This window comes from Onychostoma macrolepis, chromosome 01 (genome assembly GCF_012432095.1).
Source record: "Onychostoma macrolepis isolate SWU-2019 chromosome 01, ASM1243209v1, whole genome shotgun sequence".
Classification (NCBI taxonomy): Eukaryota; Metazoa; Chordata; class Actinopteri; order Cypriniformes; family Cyprinidae; genus Onychostoma; species Onychostoma macrolepis.
The window spans coordinates 21,620,936-21,645,208 of NC_081155.1; the positions used below are offsets into that span (position 1 = coordinate 21,620,936).

At 39.6% G+C, this 24,273-nt stretch overlaps 1 protein-coding gene across 2 annotated transcripts in view; it reads left to right on the top strand.

Annotated features, from left to right (window-relative positions):
- Nucleotides 1-24,273, top strand: part of glra3 (glycine receptor, alpha 3) — a 63,242-nt gene that overhangs the window by 11,654 nt on the left and 27,315 nt on the right. For both annotated transcript variants that reach the window (XM_058774269.1, XM_058774261.1), the window contains exons 2-3: nt 8,977-9,101; nt 10,249-10,316. In XM_058774269.1, coding sequence (XP_058630252.1) covers nt 8,977-9,101; nt 10,249-10,316 — 193 coding nt within the window. The remainder of the gene's footprint in view (nt 1-8,976; nt 9,102-10,248; nt 10,317-24,273) is intronic.

The window sequence follows — 24,273 nt, forward strand, 5'->3', positions numbered from 1 at the left end:
AATGGAGGCAGACGAGGGGTGGGGGAGCGGGTTGTTTGTCCCATAGCAATGACAACCCAATGAGACTGAAGCCTACAGGGGGTGACGACAAAACCGCAGCTATATTCTCCTCATACTAACTGGATGCATTTCACAGACTTGCTAGGCATAATGAGATGGAGGATATGTTGCAAATAGTTGTTGCATATGTTGCAGATAGTTATTGTGATGCATTTGTAACCCCTCTATGGTGCTCTAAAGCTAAAATCAGCTGGTGGAAATGAAAATCAGCAAATGTATAAAGCAATCGTACAAAAAAAAAAAAAATAATAAAAATGTATTCATTTCCCATTGCTTAGCTTGTGGTCATTATATATATATATATACAGTTGTGCTCAAAACGATTCATACCCTTGGTAAATATGATCAAAGAAGGCAGTGAAAATAAATCTGTATCATTAATCCTTTTGATCTTTTATTTAAACAAATTTACAAAAATGTAGCCTTTCATTAGAGAATAAGAATTTAAAATGGGAGAAAAATCTCATTATGAAATAAATGTTTTTCTTTAATACACATTGGCCACAATTAATCATACCCTTTTATTCAATACTTTTTTGCAACCTCCTTTTTCCACGATATCAGCTCTGAGTCTTCTCCTATAATAATTGATAAGTTTGGAAAACATCTGACAAGAGATCAGAAACCATTCCTTCATCCAGAATCACTCCAGATCATTCAGATTCACAGCTCCATGACGGTGCTTCTCCTCTTCAGTTCAACTCACTCGTTTTCTACAGGGTTCAGGTCAGAGGACTGGGACGGCCATGGCAGAAGCTTGGTTTTGTTCTTAGTGGCCCATTTTTGTTTTGATTTTGATGTTTGTTTGTGGCTCATTGTCCTGTTAGAGGATCCAACCACAGCCCATTGTAAGATTTCTAGGACAGTCAGTTTTAAATTTTTTATCTGTTGGTAGTTAATAGAATCCTTGATGCCATGATGCCAACAAGATATCCAGGATCTCTGGCAGAAAAATAGGCCCACAACATTAAAGATACAACAGTATATTTCATTGTACACATGGAATACTTTTTATCCCTGTGTGCACCAAACCCATCTTGAGAGTTTGCTGTTAAAAGGCTCATTTTTTAGTTTCATCTGACCATAGAAGCCAGTCCCATTTGAAGTTCCAATTGTGTCTAGCAAATGAATATGCTGGAGTTTGTTTTTGGATGAAAGTGTTTTCTGCTATTCTTCAGCTGTGATCCTTGGAGCTTCTTTGGCTACTCAAACTATCCTCCTCACCTTGCTTTAAGACAAAATAGACTCACGTCCTCTTCCAGGCAGATTTGTAACATTTTCTGTTGACTGGAAATTTTTAATTATTGCCCTAACGGTGGAAATGGGGATTTTTAATGCTTTAGCTCTTTTCTTAAAGCCACTTTCTAATTTGTGAAACTTAACAATCTTTTGCTGCACAACAGAAATACATTATTTTATTTTACTCATTGTGATCAATGATTAAGGGAATTTGGCCTTTGTTTCCCCTCATATTTATATTCCTGTGAAACAGGAAGCCATAACTGGATAATTTCATCCTGGTGTGATTAAAAAAAAAAAAAAAAAATTCAAATATGAATAGGAATATACTTCAGAGATATTTCAATCATAAGAATTTTTTAGGGGTACCAATAATTGTGGCCATTGTGTACTAGAGAAAAACATTCATTTCATAATGTGATTTTCCCCCACTTTTACTTTTTTTTCTTCTTAAATTAAAGGTTAGATAAAATAAATAAAATAAATAAATTTGAATGAAAGATCAAATGGATAAACAATGCAGAGTTATTTTCACAGCCTTCTTTGATCATATTTATCAATGGTATGAATAATTTTGAGCACAACTGTATGTATGTATGTATATATATATGGTAACACTTTACAATAAGGTTCATTAGTTATCTACATTAGTTAACATGAAATAATAATAATCTGCACTTATACAGTGTTTATTAATCTTTGTTAATGTTAATTTCAACATTTACTAATACATTATTAAAATCTTGTTAACATTAGTTAATGCACTGTGAACTAACATGAACTAACAATGAACATCTGTATTTTTATTAACTAACGTTAGCGAAGATTAGTAAATACAGTAACAAATGTATTGCTCATGGTTAGTTCATGTTAGTTAATACATTAACTAATGTTTAACTAATGAACCTTATTGTAAAGTGTTACCATATATATATATATATATATGTGTGTGTGTGTGTGTGTGTGTGTGTGTGTGTGTGTGGGTATGTTTTCAACATATGATAAAAAGAAATGTGTTTTGAGCAACAAATCAGCATGTTAAAATGATTTCTGAAGGAAAATTCAAAGGAATAACTTACATTTTAAAACATTAAAAAATAAAACAGTTATTTTAAATAGTAATAATATTTCACAATATTACTGTTGCTTCTACTGTGTTTTTAATCAAATAAACACAGCTTTGGTGAGCATAAGAGCATTCTTAAAAAAAAAAAAAAAAACTTGTAAATAATAAAATTTATTAACATATAAATAATTAAATACATATACTGTATAAATGTGTTTGTCTATAATTAATATTCAAGTATAGATGCTGATGCATGTGTTGTGTCAGTGAATAAGCATAGTGCAAACGATGATAAATGTGTGTGGCAAATGAAAGCAATTTCATCTTTCTGCAGTAATTTGTGTAATTGAACAATATTACAGTATTAACGAGATTACCAATAAGCAACAGACATATTTCAGATACAGTCTACGTGGATAAATGTTGCGTGTGAATTTGACCATAGGGTGTCTGCTGGCATTTATTCATGACTGGGACTGAATGTGAAGTGAACCGTGTGTGAATTGTAAGTTCTTTTGATTAAGTCAGAGCTGTCACACTGTAAAGGTGAAGCTATAACTTTTATTTTATAATGACTGAACTGTGGGCTGATGTTTTCAGTTAATTTTCTTAGCCATCATGTTTCTATCTATCATTGATACGCTCCTTCAATCTGTCTCTTTCATTCTTTTCCTTTCTTCAAATAACCAGTGCCTTCCCCTTCCTCTCCCAATCCGTCTGAAGTACTGCCCTGTCCTTCTATCAACTTATCTGTCATTCTGAACTTTCTTTTATCCTTTTTTGTCTTTTTTAACCATTATTTCAAAAGTCTGTCATATTCTGATGCTATAATACTTGCCATCGGGCTCATCCTTAGTGGAAGTTTGAAAGCAAAGATCATCACTGAATACAATAGCCTCACACATAGTCAAATTTACACTATAAAAATATTCTATTAAATTTACAAAAATCTGGGGCCGCCAGCAGTCTTTGCAGGTTAAGAGGTAGACTGGTATATCAACATTATGTAATGTAAATACATGGTAAGTTATAAAATATACAGGCACCAATATGCCATGCAATAATGCCAGAATTATTGTCACTATTTTTTTCCCAATTACAGCTATTCTTTTTTTTTTTTTTTTAATTGTAAATGTAAAAGTGCCAAAGTCACCTTTATTCTTAAAATGTACTGATAAACATTGTAATAATGCAACTGGTACAGTAGAAAGTCACATAACTGGATTTTCCAGAGGTGTGATATTATAATGATAACAGAACCGTTTGAATTTTTTTATTTTAAATATATACAACAGAAGACACCACAGAGGCAGGTTATGTGTGTGTGTGTGTGTGTGTGTGTGAGAGAGAGAGAGAGAGAGAGAGAGAGAGAGAAATATGGCCTGTGTGTGAACTCTTGGTTAACTTTAACCATACGCTACTTCTGTCACTGATTTGTCAGTGCACTGAGGTAGAATGCAATCTGCGGATGCCAGTATTCTTGATTCTGCCTCCACACATGTACATTCACACCATCCCCTCAATCCCCTTCGATCGGCTCCAACATGAGCATCCTCTGTGACTGCCTCGCTCTGTTGACCACCATTGATGCTTCATTGGCCTGTGGTTTCCATGGTAACTGTCTCAAGGCCTCTATTGGTATTGGTGGGAGGGAATTGTGTGTGTCAAGGACAATATATCTAGGACTGCTGGAAACCAGTTAGACACTTGGACCCAGAGGTGACTCCTTCCAGGGGCTGCAAGAGCAAATCCATGGCTGATGGCTTTCTCTGGTAGGGATGTTTATGCCTAGACCAAGGTTTCAGGCTGAGAGAGCGAGAGAGAGAGAGAGAGAGAGAGAGAGAGAGAGAAATTGCTGGAAGCTTGATTCTTTCTGCTGAGAAGGAGCTTGGTAATTGGAGGTTTGCCGTTTACCTACTGCTCCTGGGAGCAAAGGTGGGATGTGCACTCTTGACTTCACAATTCTGCATAGTCAGGAAGGCCCACCACCAGGATACAATGCTCATAGCCAGAGGCTTTTACTCAGATGCAGAGTTTGCTGACAGTTTCAGAAGCAACATCAGTGTTGGTTAAAGGGGTCATATGATGCGATTTCAAGTTTTCCTTTCTCTTTGGAGTGTTACAAGCTGCTTGTGCATAGATAAGATCCCTGAAGTTGCAAAGACTAAAGTCTCAAAACCAGAGATATTCTTTATAAAAGTTAAGACTCTGCCACGCCCCCCTAAAACAGCTCATTCAAACACGCCCCAACATGTCTACATCACGGTGTGGAGTGATTTGCAAAACACCGCCCAAACGTATACGCAAAGAAGGAGGGCGGGACTTTTATTCTCGCTGTAGTATTGTTGCTGCCACCGGCGCCATGCCCTGGAGACCCTATGTTTCATTATGAAAGCGGAACTACTTTGTTTGGGCTTCCAAAAGAGGACACAACTAGAAATCAGTGGTTAAGTTGCATTTACAGCACTGTTCCAGAACAGTTCAAGCCAAATATTCGAGTGTGTGCATTGCATTTTATGGAGGACTGTTTCCTGAACCTGGGAGTAGCCTGCCAGCTGTGCTCAAAGACTGTTTCTATAAAGTGGGGCAATTCCAACTTTGCAAGGACAGTCTGGCGCTTCTGACTGACAGCCTGTAAGTATGTTTTCATATTCAAAGAATTTGCCACTGACTATTCAAACGCGAGTTTTGAGCTGTGTAGAGTACCGTTAGTGCTTGTTGTTTGTCATTTCTCCGATCACAAATGCAGGCATGGTAATGTTTACGCATCGCATTACATCGCGACAGTATAAGTCATTCAGTAATGATATCCACACTGGATGCAACAAATGCCTCATTTGTAATGGGTTTTATTGTTTTTGTGTCGTCGCGCCGGGACACGGCATCACAATACTGTAAGGGGCGTAACATTTCCGTCTCACGCTTGAGGTATTCGGCCAATCACAATGCACTGGATAGCTGGCCAATCAGAGCATGTCTCGCTTCTCAGAACAATGAGCTTTGTAAAAATCGGCACGTTTCAGAAAGGCGGGGCTTAGAGGAGCAACTACAATGCACAGTATGTGGAAAATAATGTGTTTTTTTAACCTTAAACCACATAAACACATTGCATTACACCAAATACACACAATAATGTTCTTTTTAGCAACGTCATATGACCCCTTTAAGGCCATTCCACACCAAGTGTTGTTGCCTGTGTCTCGGCCAAAAAGTTTGCGCTTGAACACACCACAAACACATAGCCAGCGGCCAACTAGCATGGAGTTTCTGCAGCTGCATGAGAGGAAATAATATCCATACCAGCAGGTGGCAGTAATCTGTATTTGTCATTCAAAAAGGGAAAACCAGACTGCAGATATGCAAACCATAAACAAAGTGGGGCTTGCTTACAATTCTGAATATGAATCATGTTGGTTAGTTAGTCTTCACTTTCTTACTTATTGAAATTCCCAGATACATTTAAAAGATTCTTCTGTATGTGTCCTCTTTGACTTTGCCATTTGCTCACTTTAGATTTTCTTTTCATGCGCTGGTTTGCTAAGCTGAAAAGCCAGAATGATCTCTCTCAGTGATGGCTCCAATGTCAATTCAACATGGTCAGTTAGCCAAAAATCTGTCTTTTTATTTTTTATATTTTGTAGAGGATTTAAATAATTACAGATTTGAAAGGGATTTAAAGGAATAGTTCAACCATAAATGAAAATTCTGTCGTTAATTACTCACCCTCATGTTGCTCTAAACCCATAAGACCTTGTTCATCTTCAGCACACTAATTAAGATGTTTTTGATCAAATCTGAGAGCTTTCTGACCCTGCATAGACAGCAACGCAACTACCACGTTCAAGGGGCAGAAAGGTAGTAAGGACATTGTTAAAATAGTCCATGTGACATCAGACTGCCACAGAAGAGAAATTGTTGAATAAAGTTTTTTTTTTCTTTGTACACAAAAAGTATTCTTGTAGTTTCATAAAATTATGTTTGAACCAGTGATGTCACATGGACTATTTTAACGCTGTCCTCTGGGCGTTGACCGTGTCAGTTGCATTGCTGTCTATGTAGGGTCATAAAGCTCTCGGATTCCATCAAAAATATCTTAATTTGTGTTCTGAAGATGATTGAAGGTCTTATGGGTTATATATAAGATATTATATAAAAATATCAAATATTCGGTTGGGGGCGTCATATCTTTGGCCATATTATGGGGGTGCTTGTCCCTTTTGAATATAATCCACAACCTTGTTGAAATGTGTCACAGGCTTTCTACTCATTCCTTTTTTATAATTCACTTCTCTACTGAGGATCAGACAAGTAAACAAACTACATTATTAAGGTTTCAGATGCAGAGAAAAATACATTTTTTATGGAGTGAAAATAGAAAATTGTTTAACAAAATCCAGTAGATTGACCCCAGAAGTGGAAAGATGTCAAGGGTGGTCTTCCTTGTTGACTGCAGACTATGATTATTCTCTGCAGTTGGCTTTGAAATAAAGATAGAGAGCAAAACATCTTCATTCTCTATGCTGCTCCAGCCAACTAAACACTAGAGCCCCCTAAAGTTTGATTCACTTCTGCTTTGTTCTAAACTGGTCTAGTTTTACTTAGTCTCAAAGCTTTGAAACAACAGAACTCAAAGCCATAGAAAAATGAGAAAGAGGAAACCGGCAGAGAATAACTTGCAACAAAGCGCTCAGAGGAATGTCAGTGTCAACAGCGGTGAGAAAAGCTGATCCGTGCTGAGCAAAGCAGCCTCTGAGTTGCGAATGTGTGTGGATGGATATGTGTGTGTTTGTGTGCTCATCTCACAAGATGATTTTGTGGGATGGAGCACCGAGTGTCACATGCTTTTAATCCTAATCTTACAGCCTGACCTCTGACCTATGTTCATCAGAAACTTAATGAGTGCTTCAGTAGCCAGAAACAAGCATTTCTGTAGATACAATCCTGTCACATTACTTGATACACGACTGGCCGAAATGTCACAGATTACACTATATATAAAGCCAAATCACGGTCCATGCTCAGTTCAGCACATTGACATTACGTTAACACCCACACACTGAACAGAAGTACGCTAGATGAATAAATTCATGAATGTTATATGTGCTCTATTCATTTTTAAAAGCATATATAAAATATTTATTTATACATTTTTATTATTATTAATAATATTTTAAATGTTATACTTTTTAAAAATAATTTAATAATTGTATTATTATTTTTAACATTTATTTTACCACATTTAATTTTATGATTAATATCCCCACCAGAAACTGGGTAGGCATACACTGGGCAGGAAAGAGAGTAGAGAGGAAGTAGAAAGGAATATGACTCAATGCTTTGCAACAATCAAGAAACATAATACATTTAACATTAGGTTAATTTTAAACAATAGATTCTTGTCATCGTCATGTTCTTTCAGCACTGTGCATAAATTCTATATGGCTAAATTAAGTTAATGATTAAATGGGGCATATTGTTTGCTTACCTTGCAACCTTAGATGTATTGTGTCAACTACAGTGGGCAGATGTGTACTTTAATATGAAAATATGAAAACAAAACATCACAAGTATTTATTTGTGATTGTATGCATTATCCTTATGCAACAATCTATGTCTATCAAAACCAAGAAGGTTTTTATGTTTAAAATCTTGGATGTTCCTCATGGATATTTGTCCACAGCTTTCTCCGCCTCCTATGTGAGTATCTCACTCCTGATTAATTAAGGGAAAAACCCTGAAATGTCATGTCCACAAATTCCTGAAAATATGCCTTGTGTTTTCATTAAACCAAACAGATCAATGAAGTGTCCTTCCCACATCCTACTTACAATTAGATTCACTGGCAAGCATTGGTATAGATTCCTTAGACCTAACCATGGACTATCACGGAAAGCCTTATGTGAACTTTTCTCTGAGTAACACAGGGGTGCAACTGCAAAAATCCAACATATACACGTAATCGCCAAGCACAAATAATAGCACCTCTCAACGCCGGGCTAATAATCAAGACATAAATTATCCCTTATCTGTTGCTGCCAACAGAACTTCCTTTTACTCCTTATCAAGAGAAATAATGCCTGACAAAATTGTTGTCTTTCAGTCATTACTAAAGGGAAATATGGCAGCACAGTTTTCCATTGTGTATCACAATATGAAGTTTTCTCTCGGGAGTTCAACAGCATTACTTGCACACCAAACTGTTTATGTTGCATATTAGCCATGTATGACCATTAAATGCAGTAGGTCAGCACAGAGAAGTATATAACATGTACAACATTTCAAAATTAAATGATATTGTGATGAAATACTACTCTTATAATATCTATGTCTCTTCTGCTGAGTATACTGGTTGCATTAAGGCAATTCAGTAAATCTTATGCATGGGCATCTGTTTCAAATCTGAATGTATAGACCTGCATATATCTGTATTCTCATCCTTAATATGTTGGTGTGCTTATTATACAGCCTTGTCTAATGCCCCAAATGGAAAACCTGAATATTTGATGTCAGATGACATTTGTATTGCCTCTTACATTTGTAGCGTTGGTGACTGTCATGGCTGATTTGCTAAAATCTGCCCCCATTTTTATCTCTCTCTTTTTATTCCTCAGTTTGGTAGCATCAAAAAAAACAGAAAACTCTCAAGGAGAAAAAGCATCGTCACCCTCTGACTTCCTTGACAAGCTCATGGGAAGAACCTCAGGTTATGATGCCAGAATTAGGCCCAACTTTAAAGGTAGTACAAACAAGCCCTTTCCCCTTACCTTTTACTCTGTTTCTCCTTGAAGGAATGCATTGTGCTGTCTTTAATGGTTATTTACCACCACTTCTTGTTTTTGATTTGATGTCTTTAAAACCTTTAGTTACAGTGACCATTGGTGTCTACAAGATTCATATTTTATACGGTACAAAGCTAATGCAGATGTGACTCTATATTCTGTGCCATGCTATGAAATGATTATGCAATAATGCTGCACATCTCCTGGTTCCAGCTGCCTCTAGACGTTTCTGCAATGACCCTGAAAACATTCATTCATTATGCTGTTACAGAATGGCCCTGAACCCAAACCATCTCAAACTATAAATCAGCCTAAGCTTTCTTAAATTATTAAGCTGGCAAAGGACTTCCCCTCAGAAGCTCATTTACAGAAGCCACTAATTCATAAATGTCAAGTAAAGGGAGTTCGAAAATCTACAAAAAAAAAAAAAAAAAAAGGAGTAGGGGTGTTACAAACAGATGTATAATAAAACAATACATTTATGTACTAAGTTCATTGTACACATCAATATTGTAAGCAAAAAAAAAAAAAAAAAGCAGCAGCAGATCAAATCACCTAACTTTTCCTCCTCCATTAATTATGTTGTCTCATTTAGTCTTGACTTAATTTTGTTGTAATCTCAACAAAGCAAACATTTTATTTATATCTTAATTTTAAATAATAAAAAAGGTTATTTTAAAGCAAACAAGTATTTAATAGATAATGTGGTAACACTTTACAATAAGGTTCATTAGTTAACTACATTAGTTAACATGAACTAATAATGAACTGCACTTATACAGCGTTTATTAATCTTTGTTAATGTTAATTTCAACATTTAATAATACATTATTAAAATCTTGTTAACATTAGGTAATGCACTGTGAACTAACATGAACTAACAATGAACATCTGTATTTTTATTAACTAACGTTAGCGAAGATTAGTAAATACAGTACCAAATGTATTGCTCATGGTTAGTTCATGTTAGTTAATACATTAACTAATGTTTAACTAATGAACCTTATTGTAAAGTGTTACCGATAATGTGTACTCACATAATGATAGAAATATCTTTGTAGAGAATGTACTGTATTCTGACTGATTTCACTCTTCTCTCCACAGGTCCACCTGTGAATGTATCATGCAACATATTCATTAACAGTTTTGGCTCCATTGCAGAGACAACTATGGTATGTATTCCTAATCCAGTAATGATGCATGCGTTTTCATGCACAAATGCCCCATGGCAGTGTTTACCCAATATAAATCTTAGCTATTATATTAGCACTGTGATGATTGCTTCCACAGGGTGTAATTAATGCACTATTAGTCTGTTATTAAAATTCACAGTTCAGACTTAACGGAAACAGTATATAGCACACACTCAAAATTGTGTGTTTTATATGGAGGGAGCGTTTCTGCTTGCGTGCATGTCATATTACATCTAAATCCAGATCGTGAGAAAGACTGTAGGACACTGTTAGGAAGTCCACCGGCTGAGGTCATGAGGGTTGCAAACTTGTTTCCGTCACCAGGCTTCTAGGAAGTCATTTTTTGAGACAAAGTTGGGAGGGCTTTAGACCCTTTGGACCCCTTTCATGTTAGCTTTAAAGTCTGCAATTAACTTGAGCTTTCAGTACCCTAAAATGTTATTTTCTCTTCATGTTTGCTAAAAAGCAGTTGCAGTAAGCTATCTGAATTCATTTCACTCTGAATCTTCCTGTTACATTGTTAAAAAAATAAAAAGTTTTGTTACAGTAGCATCCTTCTCTGAAGTCAGACCTAGATCCAGTTATACAGTTACGCTGTGGATTCTTTGCTAAACTTTTCGCCATTCAAAGCAGATTTTGCAAACAGACCTTTACAGAAAGATATGGACCCAGAAAAATTGCAACAACATGTAAGGGTGTTAATCTGTGATCAGTGAATGTAAGGAGTCATGTACAGTCAGACATTCATTTATTGCCGTTTATGCATCAATAAATTAAGCCAGTGACTAAACGGTCAACTTCACACTATTGCTCTAAGTAGCATGGAAATCAACTGTTATTTAAATTGTGATTAAATTATATACAGAAAGTGAGCAAAAATAATCACTGGAGCTGTCAATCATAAAGTACTGACTGTATTCTGCATTCTCACCAAAACTTCTTATCATCAGTGATCCTGTACACAGCTCAATGAATCTCTTCTTGACATTGTATTTGCACTGTGTTATTATGTGCATTCATCAGAGTGTAGACATTACTGCGATTGGCTACAATGCTGCAACCTTTTATGCAATGGGAGAAGATCTAAATATTATGCTATGATCTACATCATCATCTTAAAGAACTCTTTCAAAAGAATTCCACATGTAATACTTATCTTATCTTAAAATAGACCAACCCGTTTAAACAATGTTCAAATCAGAGGGCTAAAATCGGAGTAGATTTTTATTTCTAAAGTTTCTGATACATACTAGCAAAGTGTAATTTCTTCAGTGTTGTCACATGAAAAGATATAATAAAATATTTACAAAAATGTGAGGGGTGTACTCACTTCTGTGAGATACTGTATATATATATATATACATATATATATATATATATATACACACACACACACACACACACACACACACACACAGATGTCAGGAAACATCACAGTAAGTGAATAAATAAATCCTTTAAAATTTTTGTTTAAACCCCACAAGCTAAATTTAATTATGTGAGTTTACAAACACGTTTTTAAATCTATTTTTCAAGGTAAATATCATTATTACAATTATGGCAATTTACAACCTGAACTAACCTGGCCTTTGGCAGACAAAGGTTTTAAGCTTATTAAGCAATTTGTATATAGCAGTTTTTATGATATATTAAATTTATATGTGTTTATTAGATTTTTATTTTCAAGAATTTCAAGACAAATTGAAATCGAGAAGAGCAAAAAACAACAACAGTGTGGGTTAACAACAACCCTTGGGATGAATTACATCAGGAAAAGAAAAGGCAGAACGGTTCAGATAAGAGCTCATGCAGAAGAAAGAATCCCAGCCTCGGATATACTGGGGTCTGTGTTGCTTGTATTCAGGTAGCCACATCTTGAAACCTCCAGGCAATCAGCAAGTGAGAGGCAGAAAGCAGTTATTGTTCTTACTTGTGCAGTTCATCCCTTCAGGGATCTTGTTTGTCCATTATATGCCACCACGGCTGAATTGAAACAGGCTCCAGGTGTGCTTAGCAATGGAACAATGTGCATGTTGTGTATTATTTATTTATTTATTTTTCTTTTTGATGTTTGATCACATCTTACTCTGCAGACAGCCAAACAAACACTCATTTGGGATTACATCCCATTACAACCCAGATCTACACACAGGAAGGAGATGTGCTTTTAGCTTATCTACACAAGTGTCCCAACATTGCTGTCTGTGACGCAAATGCTCATCACACACACACACTGAGAGTGCCTTGTCGCCTTCATCCCTCAGCTTGCTCTGAATAAGTTATGTGCTGTGAGATGGCACACTCACTCTGAAGTAATTATGTCTGAAGAGACTGTGCTTTTGCCAAAGCTTTTTCCTCACTCTGAGTGGACTTCTCTTCATAAATATTCCTTCCTTCAAGCAGGGTACAAGTCTCTTGTCATTTACTCAAATCAACAACTGTTCTTTGTGATCCAGGGTACAGCTGGGCTTTGTAAAATTATTTTTCCATGTAATAAGTAGAGCTGAGTAGATTACTTACAAATTGTAATCCGTTACTGATTCCAGATTACATGACAAAAATTGTAATCAGTAACGTAATCCATTACATTACACATTTTAGGTAATATAATCAGATTACGTTTAGATTACTTTTAGATTACTTTTGATTTAACTCGTTTATCACATTTATTTAAATAGCATTATCTTGTACCATAATGATGTTCCATTCATTGTAATTTACAACATGAAGTGCATTAAACATTATCTTACATCAAGGTTTCCCAAACTAGGGTTCGTTAAGGAAAAGCATGGGGCTTGTGAGTTTAATGAAAAGCTGACAATTAAATCATAAAAAATGAAAATGAAAATAAATCATTTTAAAACAAACTCCCTTTTGAGGAAAGTCTCTTCACTCGGCGGCCATATTTGCAACGCCTCCGGGCAGCTCGTACAAGACCTATCTTAATGAATGGGGGGAATCCTGAAATCTCAAAAACTGCTCGCTGAACTCACAATTAAATTACATATGTCAAATCAGCAACAAAAATCTGAAATGAATTGTCCCATGAATGTTGTTTCTTGAGCTCAAATAGTGTTTAAAAAGCTTATTTTTAAAAATGAATGTGTTAATCAGTAGTTGATGCAATCTTGAAACCCTTCTTAAACCTGAAATGATTTTTGTAAATCCAGTGGTCAAATGCTGTCGCCACCTGACTAATGATGACTGATCTTCGTGTGAATGTCCACAAAACTGGACTATATATATATCTACATATATATATATATATATATACACACACACACACACACACACACACACACACACACAGATGTCAGGAAACATCACAGTAAGTGAATAAATAAATCCTTTAAAATTTTTGTTTAAACCCCACAAGCTAAATTTAATTATGTGAGTTTACAAACACGTTTTTAAATCTATTTTTCAAGGTAAATATCATTATTACAATTATGGCAATTTACAACCTGAACTAACCTGGCCTTTGGCAGACAAAGGTTTTAAGCTTATTAAGCAATTTGTATATAGCAGTTTTTATGATATATTAAATTTATATGTGTTTATTAGATTTTTATTTTCAAGAATTTCAAGACAAATTGAAATCGAGAAGAGCAAAAAACAACAACAGTGTGGGTTAACAACAACCCTTGGGATGAATTACATCAGGAAAAGAAAAGGCAGAACGGTTCAGATAAGAGCTCATGCAGAAGAAAGAATCCCAGCCTCGGATATACTGGGGTCTGTGTTGCTTGTATTCAGGTAGCCACATCTTGAAACCTCCAGGCAATCAGCAAGTGAGAGGCAGAAAGCAGTTATTGTTCTTACTTGTGCAGTTCATCCCTTCAGGGATCTTGTTTGTCCATTATATGCCACCACGGCTGAATTGAAACAGGCTCCAGGTGTGCTTAGCAATGGAACAATGTGCATGTTGTGTATTATTTATTTATTTATTTTTCTTTTTGATGTTTGATCACATCTTACTCTGCAGACAGCCAAACAAACACTCATTTGGGATTACATCCCATTACAACCCAGATCTACACACAGGAAGGAGATGTGCTTTTAGCTTATCTACACAAGTGTCCCAACATTGCTGTCTGTGAACGCAAATGCTCATCACACACACACACTGAGAGTGCCTTGTCGCCTTCATCCCTCAGCTTGCTCTGAATAAGTTATGTGCTGTGAGATGGCACACTCACTCTGAAGTAATTATGTCTGAAGAGACTGTGCTTTTGCCAAAGCTTTTTCCTCACTCTGAGTGGACTTCTCTTCATAAATATTCCTTCCTTCAAGCAGGGTACAAGTCTCTTGTCATTTACTCAAATCAACAACTGTTCTTTGTGATCCAGGGTACAGCTGGGCTTTGTAAAATTATTTTTCCATGTAATAAGTAGAGCTGAGTAGATTACTTACAAATTGTAATCCGTTACTGATTCCAGATTACATGACAAAAATTGTAATCAGTAACGTAATCCATTACATTACACATTTTAGGTAATATAATCAGATTACGTTTAGATTACTTTTAGATTACTTCTGATTTAACTCGTTTATCACATTTATTTAAATAGCATTATCTTGTACCATAATGATGTTCCATTCATTGTAATTTACAACATGAAGTGCATTAAACATTATCTTACATCAAGGTTTCCCAAACTAGGGTTCGTTAAGGAAAAGCATGGGGCTTGTGAGTTTAATGAAAAGCTGACAATTAAATCATAAAAAATGAAAATGAAAATAAATCATTTTAAAACAAACTCCCTTTTGAGGAAAGTCTCTTCACTCGGCGGCCATATTTGCAACGCCCGGCAGCTCGTACAAGACCTATCTTAATGAATGGGGGGAATCCTGAAATCTCAAAAACTGCTCGCTGAACTCACAATTAAATTACATATGTCAAATCAGCAACAAAAATCTGAAATGAATTGTCCCATGAATGTTGTTTCTTGAGCTCAAATAGTGTTTAAAAAAAGCTTATTTTTAAAAATGAATGTGTTAATCAGTAGTTGATGCAATCTTGAAACCCTTCTTAAACCTGAAATGATTTTTGTAAATCCAGTGGTCAAATGCTGTCGCCACCTGACTAATGATGACTGATCTTCGTGTGAATGTCCACAAAACTGGACTATATATATATCTAATATTTATAGAATCAGTAGGCTACTTTAGAAAGGAAAATGTAAAAGACGAAAAAGAGAAATTAGGGAGAATCAATAAATTATGCATAATTTATTGCTATTGTGTGAATAATATGTAATCACGTAATCCATAAAAAAGTAACTGTAGTCTGATTACGAATATTTTAAAATGTAACTTTTACAATTACAAGTACTTAATTTTTGGAATCTGATTACGTAATCCAGATTACATGTAAACCTCATTGACATGACACTATTTTTTTTTGGTCCGGATTCATTGGGCTACTCAAAAATACATTTAAAAAGCAACTCTGACTTGAATGCACCTCTTTTGTGATGGACATGTTTCTGGGATGAAGATTATATGCAATGTGCATGCTAATAAGCAACTAGTTAACAGGGAGAACTGGTCCCTAAATTAAAGTGTTACCTAATTATTTGATGATGATAATAATAATAATAATAAAACAACACTTAGTCTATTACATTATTATGAAAATAATAAGGAAAATTATAAGGATCTATGAAGATGTAATATATATTTCAGTTTCAGCAGGCAACTATTTTTACAGCTATACTATTCCAGCCACAATTACTCATAACAATTTATATACAATTACACATGATTAAGCATATAAATCGTCAGTTTGTTGTTTTACACACATGCACGCAGACATTATTTCATACACGACATGTACTGAGATCCATAAGAAATCCAGATGCGCCCATAACAACAAAAGACAATACTTTATTGAAACTTTTCTGATAAGAAGTGTGCGCTGCAAACGCGAACTTTTCTGATGATCGTTTCTGTCCAGTCTGCTCTTTATCTCGTTTAACCACAGCTGTCGTCGTTTATTTTATTTTTTAAAATTTATTATTTATTTATTTATTTTGTCTGGCAGTGGCAGCAGCGTTCAAATTTAAATTTCAAAATTCTGACTTTATTCTTGCAATTCCGAGATTATATCTCACAAGTCTGATAAGAATAATCAATTCTCTCTTTTGAGTTATATCCCACACATCTGGATTTTTTCCCCTCAGAATGGACAAACTCGCTATTGTTGAGTTAAATCGAGTTATAAAGTCCGAAATACGAAATATAAAGTTGAAAAAAAAAAGTCTCAAAAAAGAATTTTGGGATAAAATAGGTAATGTGATGTAAAATGTTATAGGTTTAAATACTATTTCATGCTGTAAATTGTTACGATCGGAGCTCCCGCACAACACCCTCTCCGCCACCAGAGGGAGCCATCCCCTGAATATTAACTCCCATTCGGACTCAGTTTCCCATCACCCCTCATACCTGGGCCTAATCACCTTGCCACACCTGCACCTCATTCACACACCCATACATAAGCAGCACACTTCCTGACACTCATTGCGAAGTCTTGATTTGCCCCGGCTGTCATTCTGAGCGTTTCCGTACCCGTGTTTACTTTCCTGTTGTTATCCCGGCCTTGATTCTCGACTCTGTGATCCCTCTCTGGTTGCCCTGATTTGGACTGTTTCCCTGGACTCTGATCGTAAGCCGCCTGCCTTGACTATTCTGCCTGTTCTCCCGACTACGTCTCTGCCTAGCCTACTCTGTTCCCGTTGCTGGCCTATTACCCTGTTCTGTTTGACCATTCTAATAAAGAAGCTGCAAATGGATCCCGATTTGTCTGATGATTGCTCGCAACAGAAGACTTCGCCAAACAGCGATCCAGCAGCATTGACTCAGCTGACCACTGAGCTCACGGCTCAAGCCTCGCAACTTGCTCTGCACCAACATCAGTTGCATCGGCTTACCACACTCACCGACGAACTTCTCGCAGCGTTGCAAGGTCTGCACGTGGCTCAAGCACAAGCCACTGCCAACCCGCCACCCGTTCCTAACAACCCTCCGGTCATGCAAGCTCCTCTGTCAACCCACGACTCGCCCTGCCTGAGAAATTTGACGGTGACACCTCTAAATGTAAGGGCTTCCTGTTACAATGCTCGCTCTTCGTCAGCCAACAACCGTCACTTTACCCCACTGAATCCAGTCGCATCGCATTTGTGTGTTCATTACTCACCGGCAAAGCTCTGGACTGGGCTACTGCGGTATGGAGGACCGATGGTTCAACCTTCCCTACCTTCGACTCATTCCTCCAGCACTTCAAGGAGGTGTTTCAACATCCAGCTGAGAAAGGAGAAGCGGGTGAGCAGCTTCTCACAATTTCACAGGGTAGGAGAACGGCGGCTGAGTATGCCCTGTCATTTCGCACTTTGGCAGCGCAAACCACATGGGTAGAGGATACCCTGAAACTGCTGTTTCGGGGGTCTGAACACGGAATTGCAATCTGAGCTGGCGTGTCGAGACGAAGGGAGGACCCTGAGTCAATTCATTGAGCTTTCCATCCACATAGACAATCTGATTCGTTCCCGACGCCTGCACGATCTGCGCCTCGCTCACCACCTAAACCTCACAATGCTGTCGAGCCCATGCAACTAGGGTTCAGTCACCTCACTCCCGAGGAGAGGGAACGCCGCCACGAAATCAACTCTGTCTGTACTGCGGTCAAGCAGGCCATATGAAGAACACCTGTCCCGTTCGCCATCATCAGATCAGCGCTCGGTGAGTGACATTACTCGCTCTATCTATTCAGCCTCTAGTATTATGCTACCTGTTGAACTTATTTCCCTGAACCAAGTAATTCAGACAACGGCCCTTCTAGACTCAGGAGCAGCTGGAAACTTCATAGACAGTGTGTTTGTCAGTCAGCATCACTTGAAACTAAAACCCTGTACTTCCTCCCTGGCAGTGGAGGCGCTAGATGGTCGCCCTCTGGGCAAAGGAATGATTCTCCGCATCACCGAACCCCTCACACTGCACATTGGAACCCTGCACTCGAACAGATTCAATTCTCGTCATACAGTCACCCAACCATCCGTTGATTCTCGGCCTTCCTGGCTTCGAACCCACGATCCGCAAGTATCCTGGAGGCAAGGACAGATTACAGAATGGGGGCCAGCGTGTCGAGAACATTGTCTGTCCAAACTCACCAGACTACCCAACACAACCACTACTCCCCTCACCGACACTCTCAACTTACCCTCTGAATATGCAGATCTCATAGAAGTCTTCAGCAAGAGGAGGGCCTCCCAGCTTCCGCTCACCGCTCAGTCGATTGCGCAATCGATCTCCTGCCGGGTACTATTCCACCCAAAGGAAGGATTTTCCTCTGTCCCAGCCAGAGTCAGAGTCTATGAAGACCTACATACAGGAGGAATTAACCAAGGGATTCATCAGACCGTCCACCTCTCCGGCATCCGCCGGGTTCTTCTTTGTGAAGAAGAAGGACGGGGGCCTCAGACCATGCATCGACTATCGAGGTTTGAATGAGATCTCTGTGAAATTCCGTTACCCACTACCACTTGTCCCTTCAGCCCTCGAACAACTACGGCAGGCAAAATACTACACCAAACTCGACCTGCGGAATGCCTACAATCTGATTCGCATCCGTGAAGGGGATGAGTGGAAAACCGCCTTCTCAACCACTAGTGGGCACTATGAGTACTTGGTTATGACCTTCGGCTCGCTAACAGTCCTTCAGTCTTCCAAGCTTTCATGAATGACGTCTTCCGTGACATGTTAGAAAAATGGGTAATCGTATATATAGACGATATACTGATTTTCTCAGATACTCAAGAGGAACACGTACAACACGTCCGATCAGTTCTCAAGCGATTGCTACAACACCAGCTTTACGTAAAGGCAGAGAAATGTGAGTTCCACCAGACCAGCACCTCTTTCCTCGGTTACGTAATCAGTCAAGACGGAGTCGCTATGGATGACAAAAAGGTCCAGGCAGTACTCGACTGGCCACAGCCTCAAACGGTAAAGGAATTGCAACGCTTCCTGGGGTTTGCTAACTTCTATCGACGTTTCATCAGAAACTTCAGCTCCATCGCTTCTCCGCTCACCACCATGACCAAACGCAACACCTCGCGCCTAGTATGGACACCCGAGGCTCTCCAATCATTTAAGGAACTAAAGACTCGCTTTACCTCCGCACCCATCCTTCGGCACCCTGACCCAGAACGCCAATTCACTGTCGAGGTCGACGCTTCAAGTACGGGGGTGGGAGCCGTACTATCCCAACGCCATGGGGAGCCCGCGAAATTATACCCGTGTGCCTTCTTTTCCCACAAACTCTCTCCTGCTGAGCGGAATTACGATGTGGGCAATCGCGAACTGCTGGCCATGAAACTAGCGTTGGAGGAGTGGCGGCATTGGCTGGAGGGGACTACACTTCCATTTCTCGTTCTCACTGATCACAAAAATCTCGAATACCTGCGCTCAGCCAAACGTCTAAACCCCAGACAGGCCAGATGGGCGCTGTTCTTCACACGTTTCCACTTCACTGTAACCTATCGACCTGGCACCAAGAACACTAAAGCAGACGCTCTCTCCCGTCAAGCTGAAGGTGCAGATCTCTCAGGCCCCCTCGAGAATATCATTCCCGGGAAAATTCTACTAGCTCCCGTTCAGTGGGACATTATGACTGAGATCAGCCATGCTAATCAACAGAGTCAACCTCCTCCAGAGTGCCCTGCCGACCGTATATTCGTTCCAGAACCCTTCCGTCAGCAACTGCTCGCTCAGGTCCACACAAACCCCAGTTCGGGCCACCCTGGGATCTCGGCTACGGAACAACTCCTGCGGAATCGCTTCTGGTGGTCCACGCTTTTGACCGATACAGCCAATTACATTCACAACTGCGACATCTGCAACACCACTAAATCACCCAGACAACTTCCAGCCGGCCTGTTACAACCATTACCCACGCCTCAGCGTCCCTGGTCTCATATCGCCATTGACTTCATCACGGATCTACCCAACTCTCACGGTAACACCACCATTCTCACCATTGTGGATCGATTTTCCAAAGCCTGCCGCCTTATACCATTACCCAAACTGCCAACATCCCTTGAGACAGCGGAATTACTGTGCAACCAGGTGTTCCGCTACTACGGTCTGCCCGATGACATCGTCTCCGATCGGGGCCCTCAATTTACCTCAAGGGTATGGTCGAGTTTCTTTAGGAGTCTTAATGTCAATATCAGTCTCACGTCAGGCTACCACCCACAATCTAACGGCCAAACTGAGCGTCTCAACCAGGAGGTCATTCGCTTCCTTCGCTCCTACTGCCAACAGCAGCAGACAGAGTGGAGTCGATACTTGATGTGGGCGGAGTACGCTCAAAACTCCCTGACCAAACCAGCCACCGGCATGACCCCTTTCAAATATATTCTCGGATTCCAACCACCAATGTTCCCCTGGTCAGGAGAACCCACCGAGTTGCCCTCGGTCACTGAATGGCTTCAACGTAGTGAGGAGGTTTGGGACCGAGCTCACACCCATCTGCTACGGGCTGTCAGGCGCCAGGAACTTCAGGCCAACCGACATCGACGATCAGGTCCCATCTACCAGCCGGGGCAATGGGTTTGGCTCTCGGCTCGGGATCTTCGCCTCCGACTTCCATGCAAGAAACTCAGTCCCAGGTATGTTGGACCCTTCAAAATTTCCAGACAAATTACCCCTGTATCATTTCGGCTAGAACTGCCCTCTAATTACCGCATCTCTCCCACTTTTCATGTATCTCTGCTGAAACCCGCTGGTGGTCCGAGAGGGGTGTCAGAGGAAGGTGCTGAGCCGCAGACTCCCCCGCCCATTCTGGTCGACGGCGAGGAGGCGTATCGAGTGCATGAACTGCTAGACTCCAGACGCCGGGGCAGTGCCCTACAGTATCTAGTCGACTGGGAGGGGTTCGGTCCGGAGGAGCGATCATGGGTTAACGCAGGTGACATCCTAGACCCCACTCTCACGGAGGAGTTCCACCGATTGCATCCGAGAAGCCGGCCCCTCGACCTCGTGGAAGACCCCGGCGTCGTCTGCCTCCTCGCGTCAGGAGCCGCTCGCAGGGGGAGGGCTCTGTTACGATCGGAGCTCCCGCACAACACCCTCTCCGCCACCAGAGGGAGCCATCCCCTGAATATTAACTCCCATTCGGACTCAGTTTCCCATCACCCCTCATACCTGGGCCTAATCACCTTGCCACACCTGCACCTCATTCACACACCCATACATAAGCAGCACACTTCCTGACACTCATTGCGAAGTCTTGATTTGCCCCGGCTGTCATTCTGAGCGTTTCCATACCCGTGTTTACTTTCCTGTTGTTATCCCGGCCTTGATTCTCGACTCTGTGATCCCTCTCTGGTTGCCCTGATTTGGACTGTTTCCCTGGACTCTGATCGTAAGCCGCCTGCCTTGACTATTCTGCCTGTTCTCCCGACTACGTCTCTGCCTAGCCTACTCTGTTCCTGTTGCTGGCCTATTACCCTGTTCTGTTTGACCATTCTAATAAAGAAGCTGCAAATGGATCCCGATTTGTCTGATGATTGCTCGCAACATAAATGTAGGACAAATATAATATATTGCCTATGAACTGTATATGTGAATATTATGTTGACCAATTGTTTAAATCAAATTTATGTTTTAAAAGTAGAGTAATCATAGCAGGTTTCATTCATTAGTCTGTCCGTTTAAACGTCTGCGTTTAGCTTGAAATGGCGTTTTTGACGCCAGTATTCTATAAAAAATTATTTGCATTCCGATTCTGACATCCAAAGGCACAACAGTACATTTTATCTTTTATTCTGTGTGGCTCTTTCCCGTTTCACTCCGCTTGTTACCATGTATTTCTGCCACCACAATGCGCGCGCAGTTGCGAGTGACGTAACTGTGACGTCTACATGAAATTGGTCAGCACTCTGAGACGTGCGCTGAGGACTTGCGCATGCGCACTGGCTGATCTAGCCTGAAAAATAAGCTTTTTATAATGCTATTTGAACAAAAGAAACAACATTTATGATACAGTTGTTGACAGATTTCTTTGGTGATTTCAAATATGAAATTTAATCGTAAGCTTAGTTAACAGTTTTGGAGAATTTGATGTTTCCCCATTCAAAGAGATGGGAGCTGCACTTGCATGCCAGATAGGTATTTCAAAGATGGCCGCCGAGTGACATGACTTGTCTTAAAGAGACTTTGATGCTACTGCTGCTACTTCTAGTAGCTTAATTGGATTTATACAGCCATACATGTTTGAGTTCATTATTTAATTGTAGACGCGCGGCAAGCGCGCTCAACGCTCGTCAGCGCTGCAGTGAGTTGAAACCTTCTCGTCTTTAAGGCGTGCACGGCCAAAGTCTATGGGCAAATTCCAAATGGCTTTTTTTGCGCCCTTGAAGGGCACTTCGGGAAGGGGACGCCATTTGTAGGGACTGTGAGTACACGATCCGTTCCACCTGCATGATCCGTTCTGCGCATGCGCGTAATTACGTAGTAGAAAACGTCACGCGACGAAACACTTAACTGCCAGGCGGCACAACTGCCGGTAGATCTTTGTAGGCTACATTGTGTTTTTCATTTAGCAGTTCATGGCGGGTCTATTTTGATGTTTTTAAATGTAGCTTACGCTATGCATTACGATGTGTTTGTTAAGTAATGATTTTGCTGCTTTGTTTGGTATTACAATACAGCACTTATGTACACATGTGTCTTTGTTCAGGGAAGCAAACACATGTGTGGTGAAAAATGTTGGCGGTTACTATGTCTGACTAGATGGAACTTCGTTACTGACAGGCTCACATGTGTAAAACAATGCTAATATTTCAAATACCCACACTCACTTACCTCTTATAACGAAATTTGCAGCCATTCGTGAGACCTTCTTCTTCAACACCGCATCCACCAGCCCGTCAACCAAATATTGCTCAACGCCAGCATAAAGAGCAAACTTTTATTTTCCTTCGCTGTACTCCATTTTCTTTCGCTGTGAGTGTCTCGCGGTACAAAGGTGCGTAAGCGTGGAACAGATCGTGCAGTGTCGTAAATCGTTGCAAAACAGAATTGTCATTTGCGCATTTGCGTTTTCTACTACGTCATTACGCGCATGCGCGGACGGATCGTGGACAGGGACGTTCCAAACAAAAGTGAGCAACTGATTCCCTTCACGAAGGGCCCTTCCAGAAGTCCGTTAGTGAAGGGAACATGCGATGGTCACTTCACGGAAGTGATTTCCATTTGTGATCATGTGATCTTCACTTAGGAGATCTTGCAATGCATTTTAAAGCAAAGTTGGGGTTTATTTTGACTTTACATACAAACGTAAGTAGAATAAGCTAATTAAATTTTTCTTTATTTTTATGTAATACAAAATATTTTCGTCAGTGATAAAAATATGATTTAAGACTGTATTGTTAGCAAGTTTAAGCAAGTTTAGTTTGAAAAAGTTTAATAGTAAATAAGACACAGTTAGACAATATTTGAATAAAATAATAACAATAAGAAGAAATATTTATTTGCAACAATTGTTGGAGCGCTGAATGCTGCACGCACGCGCAGCGTTGTCAAGGTAACATTTTGTCCGTCGTTCCCTTCACCAAGGGAGTTCCAAACACTTATAAGAGACAGTAATGCCCTACACCCTTCAAAGAACACACTTCAAGGGCTCTGCCCTCCGAAGGGAGCAGGGCATAGGGATGCTCACTTCTGTTTGGAATTCGCCCTATAATAATAATAATGAACATAGCAGACGTCATTTACTCCATGTTTGGCACGGCTCATGGTTGCTTAGCAACGGCAAACACCACCAGAGCGCAAGCTCCGGTGCGCTTTGAAAGAAGAGAAAGCGGTACAGCTCGCGTTTCCATGCGTTTTTAGATGCGAATTGTGAATGCTCCATGTTTTTAAATTGTATGTA